This window comes from Ctenopharyngodon idella, chromosome 3 (genome assembly GCF_019924925.1).
Source record: "Ctenopharyngodon idella isolate HZGC_01 chromosome 3, HZGC01, whole genome shotgun sequence".
Lineage (NCBI taxonomy): Eukaryota > Metazoa > Chordata > Actinopteri > Cypriniformes > Xenocyprididae > Ctenopharyngodon > Ctenopharyngodon idella.
In genome coordinates this window covers 49,862,834-49,885,586 of record NC_067222.1, presented here as the reverse complement: position 1 = coordinate 49,885,586, position 22,753 = coordinate 49,862,834, and the positions used below count along the sequence as shown (strand labels likewise).

The following is a 22,753-nucleotide window of genomic DNA, read 5'->3' as shown; positions in this document are numbered from 1 at the left end:
GACAACATATGGGTGTTTCTTGCAGTAGTTTATCATTATGTGCATTGCTGTCATAGTGCTGCATTTATATGAGACAATCTTTTTATTTACTTTTTTCAGAGGCTTTAATAGAACAACCCCGCATCCTTCACCTCTGCCATATCCGTTTGCTTTGCTGCTGAAAGGTTTACTCGTTCCATCAGAGGAGATCATTTTTGCCTTGGAGAGAGTCACAAAAAGGGTCGGCTCCAATATACAGGACACACCACCACACAAGGCCATATCACAATCTCCTGTTGAGTAGAATACAGAGAACCACAAAACTTAGGGGGGGTTAGGGCAGCCTAATGGCTAATAATTTGTTTGATTAATTCACAAGCAAAACATACATGAAACTTCTAGAACACTACTGTAGTGTATATTAGTACACATACAATATACAGTATATGGACAATCTTCTTAAAATGTGCAAATAAGTTGATCCACAGGGTTTACATACATATTTTTGAAGACTACCTTGTTTTATGGCTTGACAAGCTAAGTGAAGGGCAACGAGAGATGAGGAGCAGGCACAGTCAATGGACACTGAGGGGCCAGTGAAGTTGAATACGTATGAGATGCGGTTGGCAGCTATACTCATAGCGGCACCAGTGGCATTGGTGTGGTCTATGTGTTTTGGATTCATCCTCACATTTGCCAGCTCAAAGTCTCTGTTCATTAGGCCTGAAAAACAAGCAAAAAAAAAAAAAAAAAAGTTAGACATGTTAGCTGGCGATATGCTTTTATCCATAGCCTCTTACTGTATACCTATTACAGCGCAACCTGAAGTTAAGTGCCTTGCTCAAGGCAACAATAGTTGCAGGGCTCAGACAAGCAGCATTTCAGCATTTCTATTTGTGCTGTGCCATAAAGGAATTAAAGCACAAGTGCAAATATTGAGGCCAGGACTAGATCCCTCTAGTGAACCGGGGAATTACAGAGAAAATTATTGTGCTATTTAGCAACACATCTTAACCAGAGGTTGCTCAGAAGGTACTTCCCATGCAGTTAGTGCATATACTTTTTCACTTGGATTAAAAGACACCAAAAGTTGCTTTTTTCATTTATCTTATATTTAGCCTATATGTTACCCATAAATACTCCTGTTCTCGTTCCACTGGCCTTTTCCATTGGTATCCCAGCATCCTCAAGTGCCCTGTAGGTGCACTGCAACAGAAGTTTGTGCTGAGGGTCCATGGTGATTGTTTCAGCATTAGTGATGCCGAAGAACTTGTGGTCAAACTCATTGAAGCTACACAAACATAAAAGGTAAATGATGGGGTTATTGCTTTTGGAGTTCAGATACTACAGGGATAGTTCACCCAAAAAGGACAATTGCATCATCACTCATCCTCACATGATCTAATTCTAAATCTGTATGACTTATTTTCTTCAGCAGAAAACGAAAGATGATACTTTGAAAGTCAGTGGGCTCCAAACAATATTGAACCTCATTGACTTTCACTGTATGGGGAAAAACCCACATTAAAAGTTACTTCACCCAAAAATGAAATTTCTGTTATTATGTACTCACCGTTGTGTCGTTCCAAACCCGTACGACCTGAACACAAATTAAGATATTTTTAATGAAATCGAAGAGGGTTTTTTTTTTTTTAATCTCCCATAGAAAGCAACAAAATTACCACATTCAAGGTCCAGAGAGGTGGTAAAGACATTGTTAAAATAGTCAGTGTGACTACAATGGTACCACCTCAATGTTATGAATCAATGAGAATTTTTTTTTTTTTTTTTTTGGCACACAAAAAGTAAAGACTTTATTTAACAATTTGAACTGTTGTCAGACACAGTTGACGTAGTGAACGCAGTGCAGGCTTCCGTGTTTACGTCTGAACACATGATTAGTATTGGCTGACGCTGCACACATGAGCAGCATGAATCATGCGTGTGATGTTCATGTAGGAGCCGGCCAATAATGAGTTGGCGTCCGGACGTAGAACATGGACGCCTGCACTGCGATCACTATGTCAACTGCGTATGACAACATCTCAAATTGTTAAATAAAGTCGTTATTTTTGTTTTGTTTTTGCACACAAAAAGTATTATCGTTGATTCGTAACATTAAGGTTGAACCACTCTAGTCACGTTGACTATTGTAACAATGTCTATACTACTTCTCTAGACCTTGAATGTAATAATTCCACTGCTTTCTATGGGAGAAAAAAAACCCTTGGATTTTTTTCAAAAATATCTTAAATGGTATTCCAAAGATGAATGAAGGTCTTGCGGGTTTGGAACGACATGAGTGTGAGTAATTAATAGAAATTTTATTTTTGGGTGAACTAAACCTTTAAGCAAAATAACATGAAAGCCATAAAGTTTTGGAACAACATCTAATTAAAACTTCTCCAGGGCCCAGCAAAAACACCCTCTGACCCCAGGGGTTAAACACAACTCAGGCATCACAGTTACAATGCTTCACAAGCATACAGTAGATCAGCTAATTTCAATAAGCTAGCGGCTATTTACACTATGTGTAAAGAACAGACATTCTATTCATACTGAGTGTAAATAGTGGTAGATACTGTTTTCAGGTATAAATAGCAACAAACAGCATCTTGTTTCCTCTAAATGCAAATAGTGATTGATGCTGTGAATATAAAGTGTAAATAGAAATTTGTTATTTGTATTAAAGTTAAACTATCTGAGCAATGATGGGCAGAGTTAGTGAAAATAGCCTTTAATGACAATTTCTTATCTTTTTTGCCATTTAAGCTATTTTACCAACATTTGTCATTTTAGTTCAATATATACAATACATAAGGCTCAAATAGGATGTTATAGACATGTTTTTTTCTTCTTTTTTTTCATTTGTTTAACTCTACTGTTGGCATAAAGTAGTGATACATTAAAGTTACATTTATGTTAAATTACATTCAATTTTAAATAAATCACAAGTTACTATCAAAAAGTAGCTAGTTGAAACTACTTTCTTTTTTTTTTTTACAATGACATTGTTACAAGTAACTGAATAATTGTTAATGAAGAATAAGTAAAATATTAGTGGTTTAAAACAACATAATGCAATGCAATTTCAAAGAGTAGGGTAAATTCAGGTTGATTGGAACATTTTTTCCAGTCATTTCATTGGCAAAATCTGTCCCAAATCGTTTGATTTTGTAAACTATCCGATACACACAATACTCAAATATAGCCTATATCTCAAATTGTCTGTCAAAGTACAAAATTGTACAAAGTACAAATGTATCATCAGTGCAAGAACAAAATGTATGCACCTTAAATGAAATATTCAGGAGTAGTCAAAAATGCAGGTTAAACTCAGCACATGCAGTGATGGAGCGCGCGGCATTTAGACGCCAATCATGAGCTGCTAGCGTGAACACAGTGCGTTTTGCTTGGAATCCGAGATGATCTTCACTGCAGAACACAAGATCCAGGGGGCAAAGTTGGATCCAGATCCAACTCCTCCCACGTTACATATGCCTAAACCTATCCCTCTCTGCCTAAATCTAAACCTACCTCAACCCCCTGGATCTGAATCCAACTCCTCCCACTACATATAAGTGAACCCCCACTTTGGGAACCACTGGGTTAAGGGATGTTTGCCATTTTTGATCTTGTCAAACATAAGTGAATATCATAAGTTCTTTTAATGAGGGCAAATGAATTGAAGTCTTACCCGTCAATAAGTGCTGCCTTTGCTGTGTATGTCTTTCCTGCCTTCTTCTCATCTGGATCGTACCACTGAGAGAGATTAAACCTGTCGTTTGGTATCTGAACTGCACAGTTCTCTCCATGAAGGAGGACTCGCCAGAAGTTTTCAAGTCCCTCACCTAAAATAGATGAGAACATACAATCTAAATACAATTTAGGTCAAAATCATAACATGAACAAATAATGAAACACTGTAAATTATTAACATTTACCTCCAGGAAAATGGCATCCAATGCCAACAACAGCGATTTCTACATCATCATCCATCATGTTTCATATGCCGAATGTGCAAATACATTCGATTTTACAATCTATAGATAGCAAAAACAAACGTTGAGGCAGTTAACTAAATATTCAACCATGGCATTAAATGTTTTAGCTTTCTTCTTTATTCATTTTTTTCAGCTGAAAAAATATAAATAAAGGGAAAAATTCATTTTTAGCCAGGGATTTCTGGTTGAGCTGATACAGAATGGACAATTATTACTGGTCAACCAGAAAAAAATGTCCTGTATTGTGTGTAGAGACAATCTGAAAATCTGATAAAATATGGAATCTAATTTGAAATATAGCTAAGATAAATAAACATTTTAAAAGTACATATAGATTTCACTGTATATGAAATAATTATTTTTCTAAGTATTCATATTTATTTTAAGAAACTGTCTATAATTTTCTTTTGTTAAATTGTTTTTCTTTTGTATTATTTTTTCCAATTTTGGCTCAAAGAATGAAAAAAATGTAAAGCAAATTAAATGAAAAAACATTGACTTGCCTGGATACTTATGTTGAATCCTGTCTTGTTGAAAATGCTTACATGAGGCTCAGTCTACCCAGTATTTAATAGGATAAAGGTAATGATTGGCTAGTATTGACTAGTATTACCTAGTACAACATTTTATTTAGCTGGAAATCATTACCTGTTCTTGAGGCTTTTTGAAGGAGACTTCCTGTAAGCTTATGAAATAATTTCTTAAGAAAATCCCTTTTGCGTCCCTTTTGTTTTGCATATCTTTAAGGAAGATGCTGTCATTTACACTTGAATAGATAAAGCTGACTCGACACTTTATCACATATTTAGATATAACCTAAGCAAATTCAGCTTTATATTTTCCCCTAGACTTGATGACCTCTCAATTTGCCAAGTTAGCAGAATGTATTAATGATATCAAAGACTGAATGGTTAGTATTTTCCTTCTTCTCAAGGATTAGTTGCATCAAAAAACTAAGAACATTAGATAAGTAAATATAACATTTTTATGTATTTGTCATTTTCTAGAGTTAAGAAACTGGGTGATACGTTTGAGTGCTTTTTCCACCTCAGAAATGTTGCTAAACTAAGACATATTTTAGGCCAGAGGAGAACTGAGCCGACTGAGGTTTTTTCTCTGTTCTGTCACCTGATGGAATTTGGCTTTCTTGCCACTGTCGCCTTTGACTTTATCAGTTGAGGTGTAAAGACACCTAGTACTGAGTAATACTGCATTTATCAATTTGACTTCATAACTGACAAAGTTTGAAACATTGACTCTGTGACTGAACTGAAGCAATGCTGACTTGAGCTGAATAATGACACTATTGTCTGTATTGTACTGAATACTACAGTACTGAATTTGAAAATGCATCGACTTATTTTTCTTGTTTATTACTGTGAAGCTGCTTTGAAACCATCTGTGCTGTATAAAGCGTTATAGAAAAAAAGGTGACTTGACGTATGCTGTCTGTCTCTGATACTGAAAAACTTATTCCGACATTAATGACGTTAGATTGCTGTGATGTGTTATTAGATGGATGTCCTGCAGACTCAGTAAGCTTTAAAATGGAGCTGCTAGAGTGCTTACTAAAACTGAGAAATATGATCATATCAGCCCAAAACTATTGTCTTTACATTGGCTTCCTATCAGGCTTTGTATTAAAATTCTGATAATTATCAAAGCTTTAAATGGTCTAGCCCCTAATTACTTATGTTACCTTCTTTTGTGCTATAATCCTTCACGTTAACTTTAGTTCACATCGTGAAATAGCAATTGTGTCTGAAATTCGTTTGGCATCTATATCAATATGTGACTAAAAACTAAAGCCATATTCTATATTACTCAAAATCATTACATAAATGACTAAATTTAATAACTTTTAAAGTGCCCCTATTTATGCTTTTTCGAATATTCCCTTAATATTGCTCTCTGTGAATACAATAGGTCTGAAAAGTTTTAAAATCAACAAAGTGCACAACAAAGTTATTGTCTCCCAAAAGAAAGAATCGATTCTGAACTACCGAAATGAGTCGTCAGTAATTCCAGTCTTACTTCTGTAACATTCATACGTAACAACACATTTGCATAATGCCCGCCTATGGTCTTCATTGGCTGCCCGTGAACAACATCAACTTTGCCCGCCCTCAAACGCTGTAGCTGGCTCGTGTTGTGTACATGTCGAGAAAATGCCGTTTTCTGCAATTTTTCTTTGTAAAGACTTCCAAAGGATAAGAATGTGAAGAGTCCACAGCAAAACAACAGTAGTATAACCTTCTGACGATTACTTTTCAAATCTCTGTGAGGTCTAAAAGGGATTTACAAAATGCTTAACCATTAAAGATGGGAGAATACTCAATTTATTTAGACCTCAAAATCACAACCTATGTGTATGATTAATTATTGATGTATATATTTTCTGCCGGGTGTTCAAAATACGTAGTTTTGTGTTTTATATTGTGCTAGGTCTCTGGCTAACCAGCTAAGTCTTACTGAAATACTTCTGCTAATCAGTTGTGGCTCACTATTACCTAAAATTGCGTCCATTAATGCAGATAATCTGTCATTCTTACTACTACGAGTAGTAGTAAAAGACTTGTTTTTCAAACCTTAACGTTACATGAGTGATTCACGTTACGGTGATTCTCGGCTAACGTGTGCACAGTTATTGATGCAGTTCCATTTATTGCACCAGAATAAATTAGAAGTATACTCATCGGTTTGTTGATGGATATACACTTGTTACTGCTGAATTACAGTTGCAACATCTCATAATGTACAACAAACTGAGTAGCGTATCACAGAGAAACGTCCCACTCAAGTCGTTCTTGCGACGGAGGTTTGAGTTGAATAACCAGTTCTTTCAATGTTTCATCATCAGTAGGTTGACCAGACATCCTGTTTTTCCCAGGACAGTCCTGTATTTCAGCTCTATTTTTGGTGTCCCTACTTACTATAAAAAAAAATCACGTTTTGTCCCATATTTCATAAAATTTCTTCATTGATGAGCGACAGAGCGAAAAATAGCCTAATCAAAGATAGCCAATCACATCATAGTATATTTTAAAGAACAAAATTACCATCCAATCACAATTCCCCATCGATAGTGAAGCCAGGATCCAAGTGGATCAGTGTCAGAGGAGATCAAGTTGAAGGAGATCAAGTCGGACGCGAAGATGTAGAAAAGAAGCGTGTGAAAACAGACTTTTTTCAATGGATGGCTTCAAAGGGACTTAACCATACAAGGAAGGACACTGCTATCAAAAGCTGAAGAAATTTCAAGAATGCTTTACTCTGCCTTATTGTAAGGCATTATGTGGAGGGAAAAAAAACCCCCTGCAACTTCAATTGACTCCATTTTGTTCAAATTTATTTGGAAAAACAAGACTAAATACATTAAAAGGAAAGCAATGATTAGGGACTACGTTGACAGAGTCAAGTCAAGTCACCTTTATTCATTGGAGCACAATGAATCAGTGTATCGAATCATGATTCAGATCGCGTGTCAAACTGCCAACGGCTGAATCACGTGACTTTGGTGCTCCGAACAGCAGATTCGATACAGCGATTCATTGTGCTCCGATGCTTCCTGAAGCAGTGTTTTGAAATCGGCCATCACTAAATAAGTCGTTATTTTGTTTTTTTTTGGCGCTCCAAAAATATTCTCGTCGCTTTATAATATTAATATTGAACCACTGTACTCACATGAACTGATTTAAATATGTTTTTAGTGCCTTTATGGATCTTGAGAGAGGAAATGTCATTGCTCCCTATGAAGGCCTCATGGAGCGATCGGATTTCAACTAAAATATCTTAATTTGTGTTCTGAAGATTAACGAAGGTCTTACGGGTGTGGAACGGCATGAGGGTGAGTAATAAACGACATTATTTTCATTTTTGGGTGAACTAACCCTTTAACCAGTGTAAATGCCCCGTGTCATTGCGTCACCTGTCAATGATGTTATATCCGGGCTACCCTTGATTAACATGTTTACGGCGAGTAACATATTTGTACCCAAAAAGTAAATAAGATAACACTTTTTTAGTATGATAGTTTTTGATCAAGTAAAACAGTGCTGCGTTACCCCACAATTTTTAATTCTTCAGATAAAGTGACCTGTATGAGTAGTAATTTAGCAGCACTCGCGGCTATTTCATTAGAATGAAATAATGTGAATTTAAGTGATCAAACGTAACTGTAACAAAGTTCAAGTTCAGGGACGAAGGAGGCGGACGTTGAACAACTTTAACCATAACTTTGATTATAACATATGCATAAACAACAAAGCGAAAGGAGCAGCAGCATCTAACTGCGGCATATAAGCATAATAAAAAAAATGTCCCTCCCTGCTTCTTACCACAGTAACCTTTAATAAAACTTTAATACATTACCTCATCAATGAACATGATTTCTGCCTGAGTCTGTCTGATTGCTTTCCATCGGCTGTGGAGGTGAAGAAGACAACTCCCATGATTCCATGCTCATTCATGGCGTCATCAAACTGGACCTTTGTTATTGTTTTGAAAAAGCAACCTCTAGCAGTGAAACTCACATACTGCGCCTTTAACCAGTGGCCTGCTGCACAAAGCCAGTTTCAGTTTCTACCCAGGTAAGTTCAAGATTAGTTTAAGCAAACTCTTGTTTATTCGGGCTCATGAAGGTGGATTGGTTTTTAGCGGGTTTCAATGCTATGGTAACTTGCGCTACACGGCTAACCTGCTCCAGGGCAGGTTTTAGACTGGGTTAGAGATCGCAAACCCAAACTCGACCAATCAGCTGTGAGTAAAGTGACCTGTATCCCCCTGTATCTCTCACTCCAAATTAAATCAGTTTATAGTCAAAAAATTTTAGAGACAAAATTGCTCATCTTTTGCTGCTAATTATTTATTATATTTATATTATAATTATTATATTAATTGACTATATTAAACATTGCTTTTAAATTAAAATAATATAATACATTAAAACAGGTTAAGCCATACATGTATTCTTTTGAGCTCTTTGTGAAACTACATTAATTATTCAGTCTATTTGTTTGATTTACATGTATTGATATAGTCAGATATTTTCTTTCAGCTGCCTTCTCAAACTTTCACTGCAGCAGCAGTGTTTATTCCTGCTTTGTAAATGCGTTTAATTTCATGATATTTTTCATACCGATCTCTTAATCTTCAGAAGAGACGAGAAATTGCACCAACTCCCTCCCAAGAAGCTCCCAGCATGCATTGCAGCATGAATAAATTATGCAGCTAAATTATCTTAGTATTTCCTTCATTTACTTTTATTTTTGCGGTTGTTTTTGTTGTGAGTTTGTAGGAGCTTGTTTTGTGATGTTCAGAGTTGATATGTGTTCATTGGTTTTTGTTGTATTTTGCTTTAAGTTCTTAATAAACTGCTTGCATATAGATCCTCACCTCAAGTACACTTCTTTGTTCCCAGCAAAATGATCTTATTGACATAGACGCTTGAGGCCTGAGTATGTGCATTATATTTTCTACAACTTTGTGAATGGTTTGCACAGTTTTAGCGGTTTGGCTATTATCCTGTGATCATATTAAGTGCATTATGTCCTTATAATCTATTCAGTGTTTCAGTTTGGATCTATTTGCTAATGTTTAATTGAACTTAAGACACAGGATAGATGGATTACTCTTTATCTTTCCAGGATCAGGAACAAGGAAATGTTGACCAGGAAATATTGTCTCTGTTAATGTCTATCATGACATCCAGGAATATAAGCAGCAGAGATGTTTATACATTCATGCAAATCTGTCATCAATTACTTATTCACTTAAGTGACAATTTTTCAAAAAGGTAAATTCAGTAATAGTCAGGATCAGCAGACCATTCATTCTGAATCATGACAGCTTTTACTCACTGTTTGATAGTGTCACTGTGCTGTGGAACGTTTTCTTTTTTTTTTCATGACTGTTACAACAAGTGCCGAGGAAGGTCAGGAACACTGGTATGAGCAGGGCTTGACATTAACACCTGTCAAATGTACGTAGATTTCAGCAGTGGCGTGTAACACAGTCACTTCTACTAGCCACTTTGGCAGGTTGAATATTATATATAGCCTAATTATAAATTTTTCAATTGTAGTCTTTTATAAAGGCACATGAAATAATAAACTAAGAGCAATGTTGTCAAAAATATAGATTTTTCAATTCATATTGGTACAGAAATATCTGAAACACTTCCAATACAGAATAGACACACGATTCCAGCTGCGCTTTCTCTCTCTCTCATCTCTCCAACAGTGAGTCGACACACAAACCAGCCTCCCCTCACTCACTCTTTTCATTTGCTCCAGATGAATATTGTTGGTATTACAGGGCTTGAATTTTGGTGTGGGATTGCGCGTATTGCACATAATTTTACTCATTCCCGCAGATTTTGTACTCACACCCAAAGTTCGCACACATAAAGATGCCTCAGTTCTATTTTTTTCACTGTTAATAGCGCTTAGGTGTGTGGTAGTGTTTTAAAATGAGACAAAGTCCTCAAATTTTTATATATATCAAATGTAAACTTATACCCCTGTTATACTTAATTTTTACACGTTAAATTAACATTTCATAAAAAAGAAAGACCAAATACAGTTCTATTTTGTATTTTTACAACATGTAATGTTCTATTTATTAAAACAAAGTATAAATTTAAACAAGTTAGTGTTTTTGCACATTTTTACATTCATTCCAAAAAAATAACTAAAGGCAGTAATCATTTAAACAATTTATATTATTTGTGAACTAATGTTCAGCTTTTCTTTTTAAAAGTCAACTTTTTTTCAGCAGTCATTAAGCTTGTACACACCGCTCACAGACACAAAGCTGATTGCTCACTAAAAACCCCCACAGTCATCATGATTTCAGGATATTTCAAGTTTGATTTAGACGTGACATAATGTGGTGATATCTGTGTGACGTTTACTTACATTTTAATTAATTGTTCCATTAACACCATCATTGTCTTCATTCAGGCCGATTCGAGAATGTGCATAAAAACAAGGTGGGATTTATTGCACAAAGCAATCATAATCAATCATATCCGATCACAGAGCCATGGAGGCATTGCCTCCTCTCATGTGACTTTCCCCCATTCATTCTCAATTACCCCCTAGTCTCGTAGCCAGACCTTAGGCTTGTTCGACCCCATGAGGGAGTTTGGCGTCACGGCATTTGTTTCCAGAATGCGACACACACGACTTCCGGACATCCTGTGGAATTCAAACCAAATGATGACTTCGAAAATCCTGAAGTGTTTCCAGTTAGGTGTGTCATATGCATCAGACGTTCAGCCAACGGCCCATGGGCGTGACGTCCGAGGCTGAGACTAATTACCCCCCACTAAACCCACCGCACGCATTAGGGTGTCTGTTTTAAGTCAATGGGAGCAGTGGAGGCACCTGTGGGTGTTGCTGTTGACCAGTGGTACTTTAGAAAAATTAGTGACTTTTACACTTTTAATGTCACATTTTGTAATATTTGCATTGTTTTATTTTTGTAATATCAGTTATTTTCTCATCCAGTTTGTTGCCAAATTATGAGATAATATTAAAATATCTGTATGGCAGTTTTCCCCCATGGTAATGATGTCAAAATTGTGGCCAGTGAAAATGCTGAGTGACTTGTACCTTTGTTTTACCACAGTGGCTGATGAGCAAAAAAGTTATGGGTATGAATATGATGCCATGGATGGCTCCAAACAGAATGACATGATTTTATTCCAGAAGATGGAGTAGACATGTTTGTGTACCTCTCCCGCTTCTACTATTTCGTTTGAGCCATTCTATACATTTATTTCAGTAACCACTGCATCAACCACTTAAAACATCTGATGCACAACCAGTTGCTCAATGTATTGATATCATTTTCTTCCTTTAACATCGGACTCTCAGCTGCATATTTTATTATATATGTGCTGCATAGACTGTGTTTTTGCTTGTATGTATATGGGTACACACATGAATATGTAGATATTTTTAGTGCTGCTAGCAGTTTCTTTCTTCTTATGAGTGCTTTGAGACTTACTGACTTTTAGTTTGAGAGTGAGCCATTTACTGCATGACGTTGAAGATTTTTAGAAACTCCGGTTGCAACGTTGTCGTGTAGATGGTGAAACCGGAGATTTTGGCCAGTGACGTCGGGGTGCGCGCTGTTATCTCCTTTTGTTTGACGTCAGATTGTGCGGCGCTATCTCCTTTGTTTACGAGAGTCTGTGCAATGATGGACGTAGCCAAAATATTGGAACCGGTAATAAACTTTTTTCAGGTTTCTGATTGGCCAACATGGCTTTTGACAGCGCTTCATAGCGTGTTTTGCATTTTCATGTGGACTGAGACTGCTTGTGTGGACACAATTAAAAAAAAAAAAAAAAAAAAAAAAACAAAGGAGGAAAAACTCAGTTTATGAAAATACCTGTGTATGTGTGGACTAGGCTTTAGTTTGACAGTGAGGCACTTACTGCATTTATATTTTGATGGAATTACATTACGATAGCACTACTGTTTATTTGCATTTCAGAATTGATCTAGATTAGACCACTGGAAATGCGGCCATTTTAATTTTGAATTTCATGCTCTATACTGCGTTTAATATATACCTCCTTGAGGCACTGTTCATTTTGTTTGGGTTTCACCTAAGTGCCTTGCCTAGTCAACAATTTGTTTTTGAAGGAAAACCAGCAGCCCACTTGCATTGTACTAGTCAAGTCAAGTCACGTTTATTTATATAGCACTTTTACAATACAGATTGTGTCAAAGCAGCTTTACAGTGATAGAGGGAACATAATTTTGGCTGCACAGCAGCTCTTAAAAAAAATAGTGTCATTGTCCAGCTTAAGTAAATTCAGTATTGATTCATTCCATTGTAAAAATCATTAGTCATTCATTTAGCTAATTTATCTATACAGCAGATACAGCAAACCAAAGTGCTGTACAGAAAGACTAAAAACAGTAAAATCAAACATACAACCTTTTAAACATATACCACACAACAACAAAGAACAAATTAAAAGACATTTTCAAATGCTTATGAAAACAAATGAGTTTTTAGCGCAATCTGAAATACATGAAATGTAGAAGATTTGACAGACAGAGGAAGGTCATTCCAAAGCCTTGAAGCAGCAACAGAAAAAGCCTCGATCACCTTTGCATTTTAAGCGGGATCGAGGAACCATCAGATGTAACTGATCATTTGAACACAAAGACCTATTGGATTGCTGCAAACTGATTAGATCAGAAATATACCCTGGTGATAAACCATGCAAAGCTTTAAAAACATATAATGTGATACACAAAGCATGTACACAAATGTGTTATGTTTGCTTTATTTTCCTCTGATTATTTGTATTGTTTTAAGTTCATTGATCGCATTATTTCCTAATGCAGTGTTTATGTGCAAATTAACAATTGTATATTGATCTACTTGGAGAGAAAAAAAGAGACTCTTATTTTGACATTCTGATTGGAGAGTCGCGGACAGAACGACGAACTGCACATGCGTCCTCAGATCAGCAGAGGAGCTGTGAAAGAGTAGATGCGACTCTCCCGTTCTTCTGACATTATTCCTGTTTTACAGGTATAGACACAGATCAAAAGAGAAACCTATATTGGTAGTGAATTGTTGTGCAAGTTGTGAATTTGTTGTCCGTGTAATATGTGATGTTCACACTAACATACCTGCCAACTTTTCAAAAAACCTTGGAGTGAGATTTTGTCAGGGGTGATCAAAATTATGCCGCGCATGCAACTTGGGTAAATTTGGTTTTATATTCACACATTCGGACTTCAACATAGGCTACAATAACTTTGTACACTACATTGGACATTCAGTGGACGTTCGCAAGTAAGTATGCCATTAAAATGATACTTGCCCATTTTGATCGATTGTGAAAAATGTTGTAGGGTTACAATCGTTGGTTGTAAATATCATGCTGCTGTTTAGAATTTGCAAACATGCACTTTATTGCACATTATTAGAAAGTTCTTAAACGCGGAAGTCCAAATGTGCGAATATAAAACCAACTTTACCCAAGTGCGCACGCAGCCACACAAGTTGGTGGCTTAGATATCAGAGAATTGGAATTAATTTCTTTTCACGTTAGTGTCAGAGCTGCCAACTCTCAGCCATTCCAAGGCTAAATCCTGAATGCCAACCTGGGCTGCTCAGAGAAAAATTTTAGTCTTAAGTGTGTCAAAATTCTAAGAATGACGTAATTTTACTCTTATTCTTAGACTTAAGAATAAGTGTGATTCATAAAGGTTCCTAAGTGTCAAGACTAGGTCTTAGCTCCTAAATTATTTAAGAGAGCTAGAGAGGTCTCTTAACCTAGTTAAGAGTAACAAGATGGCAGCAGAGAGGAGGTGGCCGCGCACTTTCCAACAACGAAAGAATGTATTGGAATTATATGATAGGGAGTTGATAAAACGATACAGGCTTGATCGTCAAGGTATTGTTTTTGTTACTGAGTTAGTCAGAAATTCAATAACTTTTCCCACTCTACGAAACAATGCTTTAACTGCAGAAATGAAAGTAATTATGACTCTGCGTTTCTTGGCGACTGGAAAAATGCAGCAATGCACCAGTGATGACTTGGGGCCATCACAGTCCACAGTTAGCAGAGTCTTAAATACCACTGTTACAGCACTAACCATACCAGACATATTAAGGCAGTTCATTGACTTCCCAACTGACCTTCAAACTATACGGCAAAAGCAAGCAGATTTTATGAGGATTTCAGGCTTCCCTGGAGTTGTTGGAGCCATCGATGGCACACAGGTTCGTTGCTCCAACTGTAAATGAGGAAACATACGTCAACCGAAAAGGATTCCACAGCATCAGTGTTCAAGTTGTATTTGATGCCAATTACAAGATTCTAGATCTCGTGCCAAAATGGCCAGGGTCAACACATGATGCTCGGGTTCTTTCCCAGAGTGGCCTCACTGGGTTATTCGAACAAAATTATGTTCTCCCTGGATGTAATTTGCTGGGTGACCCGGGTTACCCTTTAAAACGCTGGCTTCTCACCCCTTACAGAGGACCACAAGGGGAACAGCAGCTCAATTATAACAGGTATTCTGGACTAAACTGTTGACAAAATACCAATTTTGTTCAATGAGTGCATTCTTGACTTATCTGAGCTATGTTCTTTTATTGTTTTTGCGCCATGAAGAGCACAAAGTAACAAGAGCTGTGGTCAAGAGAGGAATTGGACAGCTGAAAAGGAGATTCCATGTCCTTCATGGAGAAATTTGACAGCGGGCTAGTCGCATTATTATGGCTTGTGGCATTTTGCACAATATTTGCAAAGTTGGGAACCTCCCACTGCTTGATGATGATGATGATGCCGCCGATGAAGACGATAATGATGACGATGACAGTGGTCAGGATTATGATGAGAATGATGACAATACCACTGACCACGCATTACAAAACATTTCAGGGAGAGCATCAATAAGGTACTGCTTTGCTAACTTACATTTTGGGTAAGCAAAACTTGTAGACAATAAGTAACAACAGATTTGTCATCACACAATTTTATTTGCATATGTACAATCATTGAGTATTCTTTAATTTTTTCAGTTTTAACACATAATATTCATTTTGAATTTCCAGCAACTTAATTTCTAATTTGAGCTATATATATATATATATATATATATATATATATATATATAAAGGCAAACACATTATTACATGTATCATTTTCTTCTTACCATCTTTCTAACTCCTTCAGTTTGAGTAGTGCAGGGTCTGGGTATTCTGCAATGCCACAAATGGAAGGATTGGCCGTTCCAAGTATCTCCTCTACTATCTCGGCTATCTCAGTCAGAGGTTTACATGGAGGACCTCCACCTATTTGACAAAAAAAATCAGCTGCTGACCACACTGAAACAATTATTCAATATAGAAGTATTAATATAAATATTAATATAAAATAAAATGTACCAGTGGCTTGCATGCTCTCTTTGTATGCTGCAATTTCCTTGCGTGCTGTTGGCAAAATATTGTACCACCTTTTCTCACAATCCTCTGCTGATCGTCTTGTGCGAGAAAATGCTGCATTTATACTCATTGCAATCTCTTCCCATGCATTTTTTTTTGTCCTTACTTGGTTGGACTGAATTTCCCTCTTATTACCTCCTTCCATTTAAGGACTGACTGCACAAGAAGAACATTTTCTTCCTTGGACCAGTTTGGTTTTCTTTTTGAATCCATTTTTAACAGTTTGCAACTTTGGTCTTCCCTTTATATACAGCTGTGAGAGCAATTTAGAATGATGTGATTCATCAGTTTAATTACTTAAATAGCATTACATTTCTCCATTTAATTAATGTGTTGAAACTCATAATTAAAACTGTGCAAACTAAAAGTACTTACCTGTAATATATTTTTGCACAAAATGCAAAAAAAAAAAAAAAAAAAAAATTCTCAAATTTAAATATTAAAATAATTGTAATGTCTTATTAAATCATGAATGAACTGTGTCATGCTGCTGTGACTTCACCCCTGCAGGCTGATTCAGTGGCTGAGGGCAGCCATTTTGCGTTGACATATTTGTAGTCCTTAGTTCACAACACTTAAGTGTCACCTCAGTCAGCACTTAAGAATCAGTCTTACACTTTACTAAAAGTTGCTTTTAGCTTTTTTATAAAAGTCTCCTACTCTTAGAAAACTCCTACTCTTTACTAAGAATTTTTTGACACTTAAGTCAAAACTTTATTCTTAAGAGCATTTCTGAGAAGTTTTATACATACGGGCCCTGGTCTCTAAGGCAATCAATGAGAATCGTCTCGGTTACGTATGTAACCCTCGTTCCCTGAAGGAGGGAACGGAGACGTACGTCAGTAGTGACCGACGAATTGGGATATCGCTAGAGAGCCCTATCAGCTTCGAGTGAACTACAACAGGCCAATGAAGTTGGCGTGCGATATTTGCATAATGCGCACCGCCCCCGCCAGGTGGTATAAATAGGGGAGCAGATGCAATCGCACTCTGTTTTTCGCTGAGGAGACAACCTAGTCTGCACTACAGCGAGGGTACAGCAACTGTGGCGACGGGACGTACGTCTCCGTTCCCTCCTTCAGGGAACGAGGGTTACATACGTAACCGAGACGTTCCCTTTCAGTCGGTCACGTTCGACGTACGTCAGTAGTGACCGACGAATTGGGATCCCAAATAAAGCGCCACAGTATGAACCCCTTCCAGTGCCCAGCGCAAGCTCTAGCCACCCGGCGCACCAGTGGGACGGGAAAGGGGGCGAGCTTACGCCGAGAGAGTCTACTGCTGTTCCGATATACCCACTAAGTAAACTAGACTACACTAGGGAAGCGAACCCGTAGGGGACGCTGCGGAGACCACTACCCACCTGTAGGGGAGGAATTTACGTGGAGAGTACACATATGGACTGGCCGTGGGCAGTACGCATATGGAGTCCCTGGGATGGCTCCACCTGGGTAGGGGGGAGACTCATCTGACAGGTGACAGCAGAGCTGGCTCTGCTAGGGAAAGACACGGGCTCGCCGTAGGGAGTTGACCGTGGACAAATACACACATGGGACCGCTCACGTGGAGGGGTCACGACATGTGGAACCCAGCCAAACGTCAACGTCGGTGACGGAGGTTTGGCCTGGCATCAGACACTCCGCAATGTCCGAGCCGAAGGGGGAGGCGGAGGAACTCGACAGGGTTCGCCAAGCGGGGAACTCGACTGGAGTAAAAAGGATGCATGTATCCGGCCCAGGGGGCGGGAGTGGCATTGCAAGCCGACACTAGAACGGGCTCTTCGCGTCTCCCGGCTGGTGGAAGCGAGTACACGGGAAGATACCGGTTCTACACGAAGGCTATAGAATCTAGCGAACGTGTTAGGTGTCGCCCAGCCCGCAGCTCTACAGATATCTGTCAGCGAGGAGCCGTGCGCCAGCGCCCAGGAAGAGGCCACTCCTCTGGTGTAGTGGGCTCTCAACCTGAGCGGGCAAGGCACGCCCTGGGACTCATACGCCAGGGCGATGGCGTCCACTATCCAGTGGGCCATCCTCTGCTTGGAGACAGCCTTTCCCTTCTGCTGGCCTCTGTAACAGACAAAGAGCTGATCTGAGGTCCTAAAGCTTCGCGTTCTGTCCACGTACAGGCGCAGAGCGTGGACGGGAGAGAGCAAAGCTAGGGCTGGGTCTGCCTCCTCCGAAGGCAGCGCTTGCAGGTTCACTACCTGATCTCGAAAGGGAGTGGTAGGAACCTTGGGCACATATCCAGGCCGGGGTCTCAGGATAACGTGAGAGTCACCGGGCCCGAATTCCAGGCACGATTCGTCAACCGAAAATGCGTGCAGGTCCCCTACCCTCTTGAGCGAGGCCAATGCAACCAGGAGGACGGTCTTTAGGACAGTACTTTTAACTCGACTGATTGCAAAGGCTCGAAGGGACGACCCCGGAGAGATGTAAGAACCAGGGTCAGATCCCAAGAGGGTACAGAGGGGGGCCAGGGAGGATTAGTCTCCTCGCCCCCCTCAAGAACCTGACGATCAGATCGTGCTGCCCTAGCGATTTACCATCAACTGCATAGTGATGTGCGGCGACAGCGGCAACATACACCTTGAGGGTGGAGGGAGACAGCCTTCGCTCCAGGCCCTCTTGCAGAAAGGAAAGCACGGTTCTGACCGAACATGATCGGGGGTCCTCTCGCTCTGGTTGAGAGGAACACCATTCGACGAATAGGTTCCACTTCAGCGCATAGAGGTTCCTCGTAGAAGGAGCTCTAGCGGAAGTGATGGTGTCTGCGACCGCTTGCGGGAGATCACTCAGAACCTCCGCGTCCCGTCCAGGGACCACACATGGAGTTTCCACAGGTGGGGACGCGGGTGCCAGAGGGTGCCCCGTCTCTGAGTCAGGAGGTCCTTCCTCAGAGGAATGGGCCAGGGAGGTGCTGTCGCGAGGAGCGTAAGGTCCGAGAACCAGGTCCGAGTGGGCCAGTATGGAGCCACTAACAAGACCTGCTCCTCGTCCTCCCTGACTTTGCACAGGAGCTGTGCGAGAAGGCTCACTGGGGGAAACGCATATTTGCGTAGGCCCCGGGGCCAGCTGATTGCCAGGGCATCCATGCCGAGCGTGCCGCCGGTCAGGGAATAGAACTGGCAGTGGGCAGTCTCCGGGAGGCGAACAGATCTATCTGTGCCTCGCCAAAGCGCTGCCAGATCAGCTGGACCACCTGGGGACGGAGTCGCCATTCGCCCGGAAGCGGAGGCTGCCGTGAGAGCTCGTCGGCTGCACGGTTGAGCACGCCTGGGGCGTGAATGGCACGAAGCGACCTCAGATGCTTCTGACTCCATAGCAAGAGATGGCGGGCGAGTTGCGACATACGGCGGGAGCGTAGACCACCCTGATGGTTGATGTACGCAACGGCCGCAGTGTTGTCCGAGCGGACCAGTACGTGCTTGTCTGTCAACAGCTCCTGGAAGCGGCCCAGTGCAAGACGTACTGCTAGCAACTCGAGGCAATTGATATGCCAATGCAGTTGGGGCCCCGTCCACAGACCCGATGCTGCATGCCCGTTGTACGTGGCCCCCCACACCGTGGCAGAGGCATCTGTGTGGACCACAGCATGCCTGGACACTTGTTCGAGGGGAACTCCAGCCCGCAGGAACGAAGAGTCTGACCACTTGGTGAGGGTGCGACGGCAGTTCGGTGTCACGGGGACACGGAACGTACCGCGCTGCCACGCCCATCTCGGGACCCGGCCGCGGAGCCAGTGTTGAAGCGGCCTCATATGAAGCAATCCGAGCGGCATGACTGCGGCTGCAGATGCCATATGCCCCAGGAGCCTCTGAAAGAGTTTCAGTGGGGCCGCCGTCCTGCGCTTGAGCGTACTCAGGCAGGTCAACACTGACTGGACGCGCTCCTCGGAGAGGCGCGCGGTCCAGGCGACCGAATCCAGTTCCCTACTGAGATAAGAGATCCTCTGCCCGGGGGAGAGTTTGCTCTTGTCCCAGTTGACCCGAAGACCCAACCGACTGAGGTGAGCTAACACCATGTCCCTGTGTTCGCACAACTGCTCCCACGAGCTGGCCAGGATGAGCCAGTCGTCGAGGTAGTTGAGATGCGAACGCCCTGTTCCTTGAGCGGAACAATGGCCGCCTCCGCAACCTTCGTAAAGACGCGGGGCGACAGGGCCAGCCCGAAGGGTAGGACTTTGTACTGATATGCCCGACCCTCGAACGCAAACCGTAGGAGTCTGTGACGAGGCAGAATCGAGACATGAAAGTACGCGTCCTTCAGCTCGATGCATTTGAAAATGCACTTCTGCATAAGCATCTTGAACGGCAGCCTGAGAAGGGACCGATTCAGGACACGCAGATCCAGGATTGGCCGTAGCCCACCGCCCTTCTTGGGTACAATGAAGTAGGGGCTGGAGAACCCTGACTTCAAATCGGCTGGAGGGACCGGCTCGACTGCATCCTTCGCCAGGAGGACAGCAGTCTCCGCCCAGAGAACAGGTGCATTGTCCAGGGACACACGAGTGTAATGGACACCCCTGAACACCGGGGGACGCCGGGCGAACTGAATCGCATAGCCGAGTCTGATGGTACAAATGAGCCAGCGGGACGGGCTGGAAAGCGCTAGCCAGGCTTCCAGACACCGAACCAGCGGGACCAAATGGACCACAGACGTACCGGGCGTGGGGCAGCGAGGTAGAGTGCTGGACCCGACTCGGACGGCATAGCGGCCCGTAGTGTGGTCAGACTCTGCAAGGTGGCAGTGTGAATGGGAGACGGCACATGGGAGGCGGCCTCAACCAACACACTGGGACCTGCTGGCGAAGTGAGAGGGGGCTGAGAGTGGCGAGGTGGGGCCTCGCGCACTGCCAGCCGCGCCCTCTTGGGACCTGGAGGGTCAGAAAACAGTTCTACTCCGTGGGCACCGCTGGTCTCCGGAGAGCCAGCGGCGGAACAAACCAAAATTCTCCACCCGGCCCTCCTCCGGGGAGGGAGCGATGCGGGCATCGTCTCCCGAAGAACTGTTTACCTCAGCTCCAGGTCACCAGTTTCTCCAGGACTGCTTCTCGCTAGCCAAGTGGCTTGGCTGCGGGCTGAGCGGGCTGGATTTTAGGCCAGCTTGTGAGATGAGAGCATCGAGAAAGCGTACTTAGACGATGACACACCTCTGCAAGGCTAGCCAGGGGTGTTTCCGGACCACCATGGTAGACATTGTCTGGCCAGGGGCCTGCGCTATGACTTGCATCATGCGTAGCTCAACCCCGACTCAGAACTACCCATATGCAATGAGTGCTTTGGCCTTCCACAGACTTGCCGGGGGCCAAGACCCATGCAGGGCAGAGGTGGTGTGCCCGTAGCACTGCCACCCCACCACAGAGGGTAGTGAGAGAGAAAAAACTTAATGCAGATATGACCCTTTTGGTGTTCCATATTTGGCACCAAGAAAGGCTTCTAAACTGCCAAGTTTTTCATGCACGTCCAGGCTAAGACAGGGGGCGGGGCAAGGCGAGTACGCGTCACACCACGCCCCCAGGGGCCCGGGAAAGCATGGTCGTTAACTCTGAATCTGATTCAGCATGAGCACATCACAACCGTGGGACGCTCAGCCTCATCTTCATGTCCAGAGCCCAACAACCCTCTCTCCAATGTAGCAGTCGACATCTGATCCTCTGCTGGAGCCCTGACTAAGATGCTAGGTCCCCCATGAGAAGGACCAGCAATCCACCCAGAAGCTACCAGCCATGTGAGAGAGTGAACGTGGTCGTCTAACTGAACGACACACGGCGCTGAGCGCCGACGTGGCCATGTTTTTACCAAACATAAACCACCCACGAACACAGTCACAGCATGTTTGCGATGCGCTAGAGGAGTGGGGGGCCCACGGAGATTGGCTCGGCAGGTAATGCCCCACTGTGATCCTCTGGTCACCCTGGCTTATTCACCAAAAGTAGTACTTTTCTGATTCAGAAAGAGAAACTAGATCGGGGAATAGGTGAGGGGACTCCACCTCGTTTGAGGCACTCGAGTCTCGACCACGCATCTAGAGCGCCGAACAACGCGCTGGGTTGCCATGGCAACGCGCGCTGTCAGCCGGCAGCTCGACGGCACACGGCGCGCTGAGCGCTCAAGCCCTTACGAGAAAGGCAAGACGAACAACGCGCCGACGTGGGCATGCTCTCTTTTCTTTTACAAGAGAATATGAACCACCCACAAACACAGTCTCAGCACGCTAAGCAGACATGAGAGAAAGTGATTGTGGCCGTCAGTGAGGATAGGAAACGACCGCCTCCAGAAACGCACAGACAGAATGACGTCTTGAAAAAGACGCAGTGTCTGTCTGTGAAGCTCTTTTAGAAGCTCTTGTTCTTTGTGCCGAAGCACACAGGGAACAGCCGCGATGTGACTGCAGGTACACTTTTCACTCCCTGAGTCACACACACAGAGGAACCGGCCCAAATCGCAAACCAACGGGGCAAATAATGCTGTGAAAACAGCAGTTGAGAGCTGTATAACAGCTCGAGAAGCTCACTCTGGGAAGCTCGCGGCCTCGCTGTAAGGTGCCATAAAGCCAGCACTGTAGAACAAAAGCTCTTCAAAGGCTTGCGAAGTCACTCTCAGACTAACAGCAGGAACACACAGGTTGGCTCCGAAGCGAAAGACAGAGTGCGATTGCATCTGCTCCCCTATTTATACCACCTGGCGGGGGCGGTGCGCATTATGCAAATATCGCACGCCAACTTCATTGGCCTGTTGTAGTTCACTCGAAGCTGATAGGGCTCTCTAGCGATATCCCAATTCG

The 22,753-nt window shown here is 42.1% G+C and overlaps 1 protein-coding gene across 2 annotated transcripts in view; it reads right to left on the bottom strand.

The window, feature by feature from the left end:
* Nucleotides 1-22,753, bottom strand: part of LOC127508717 (probable polyketide synthase 16) — a 248,369-nt gene that overhangs the window by 6,624 nt on the left and 218,992 nt on the right. Inside the window, exons 1-6 of one of the 2 annotated variants that reach the window (XM_051886972.1) lie at nt 4,487-4,544; nt 3,924-4,022; nt 3,677-3,830; nt 1,110-1,270; nt 496-702; nt 91-272 (exon numbers count right to left, since the gene is read on the bottom strand). In XM_051886972.1, the coding sequence (XP_051742932.1) occupies nt 91-272; nt 496-702; nt 1,110-1,270; nt 3,677-3,830; nt 3,924-3,981 (762 nt within the window). In that variant the 5' untranslated portion in view covers nt 3,982-4,022; nt 4,487-4,544. Of the gene's footprint in view, nt 1-90; nt 273-495; nt 703-1,109; nt 1,271-3,676; nt 3,831-3,923; nt 4,023-4,486; nt 4,545-22,753 lie in introns of those variants that run through there. The other variant, XM_051886974.1, reaches the window with a different exon arrangement.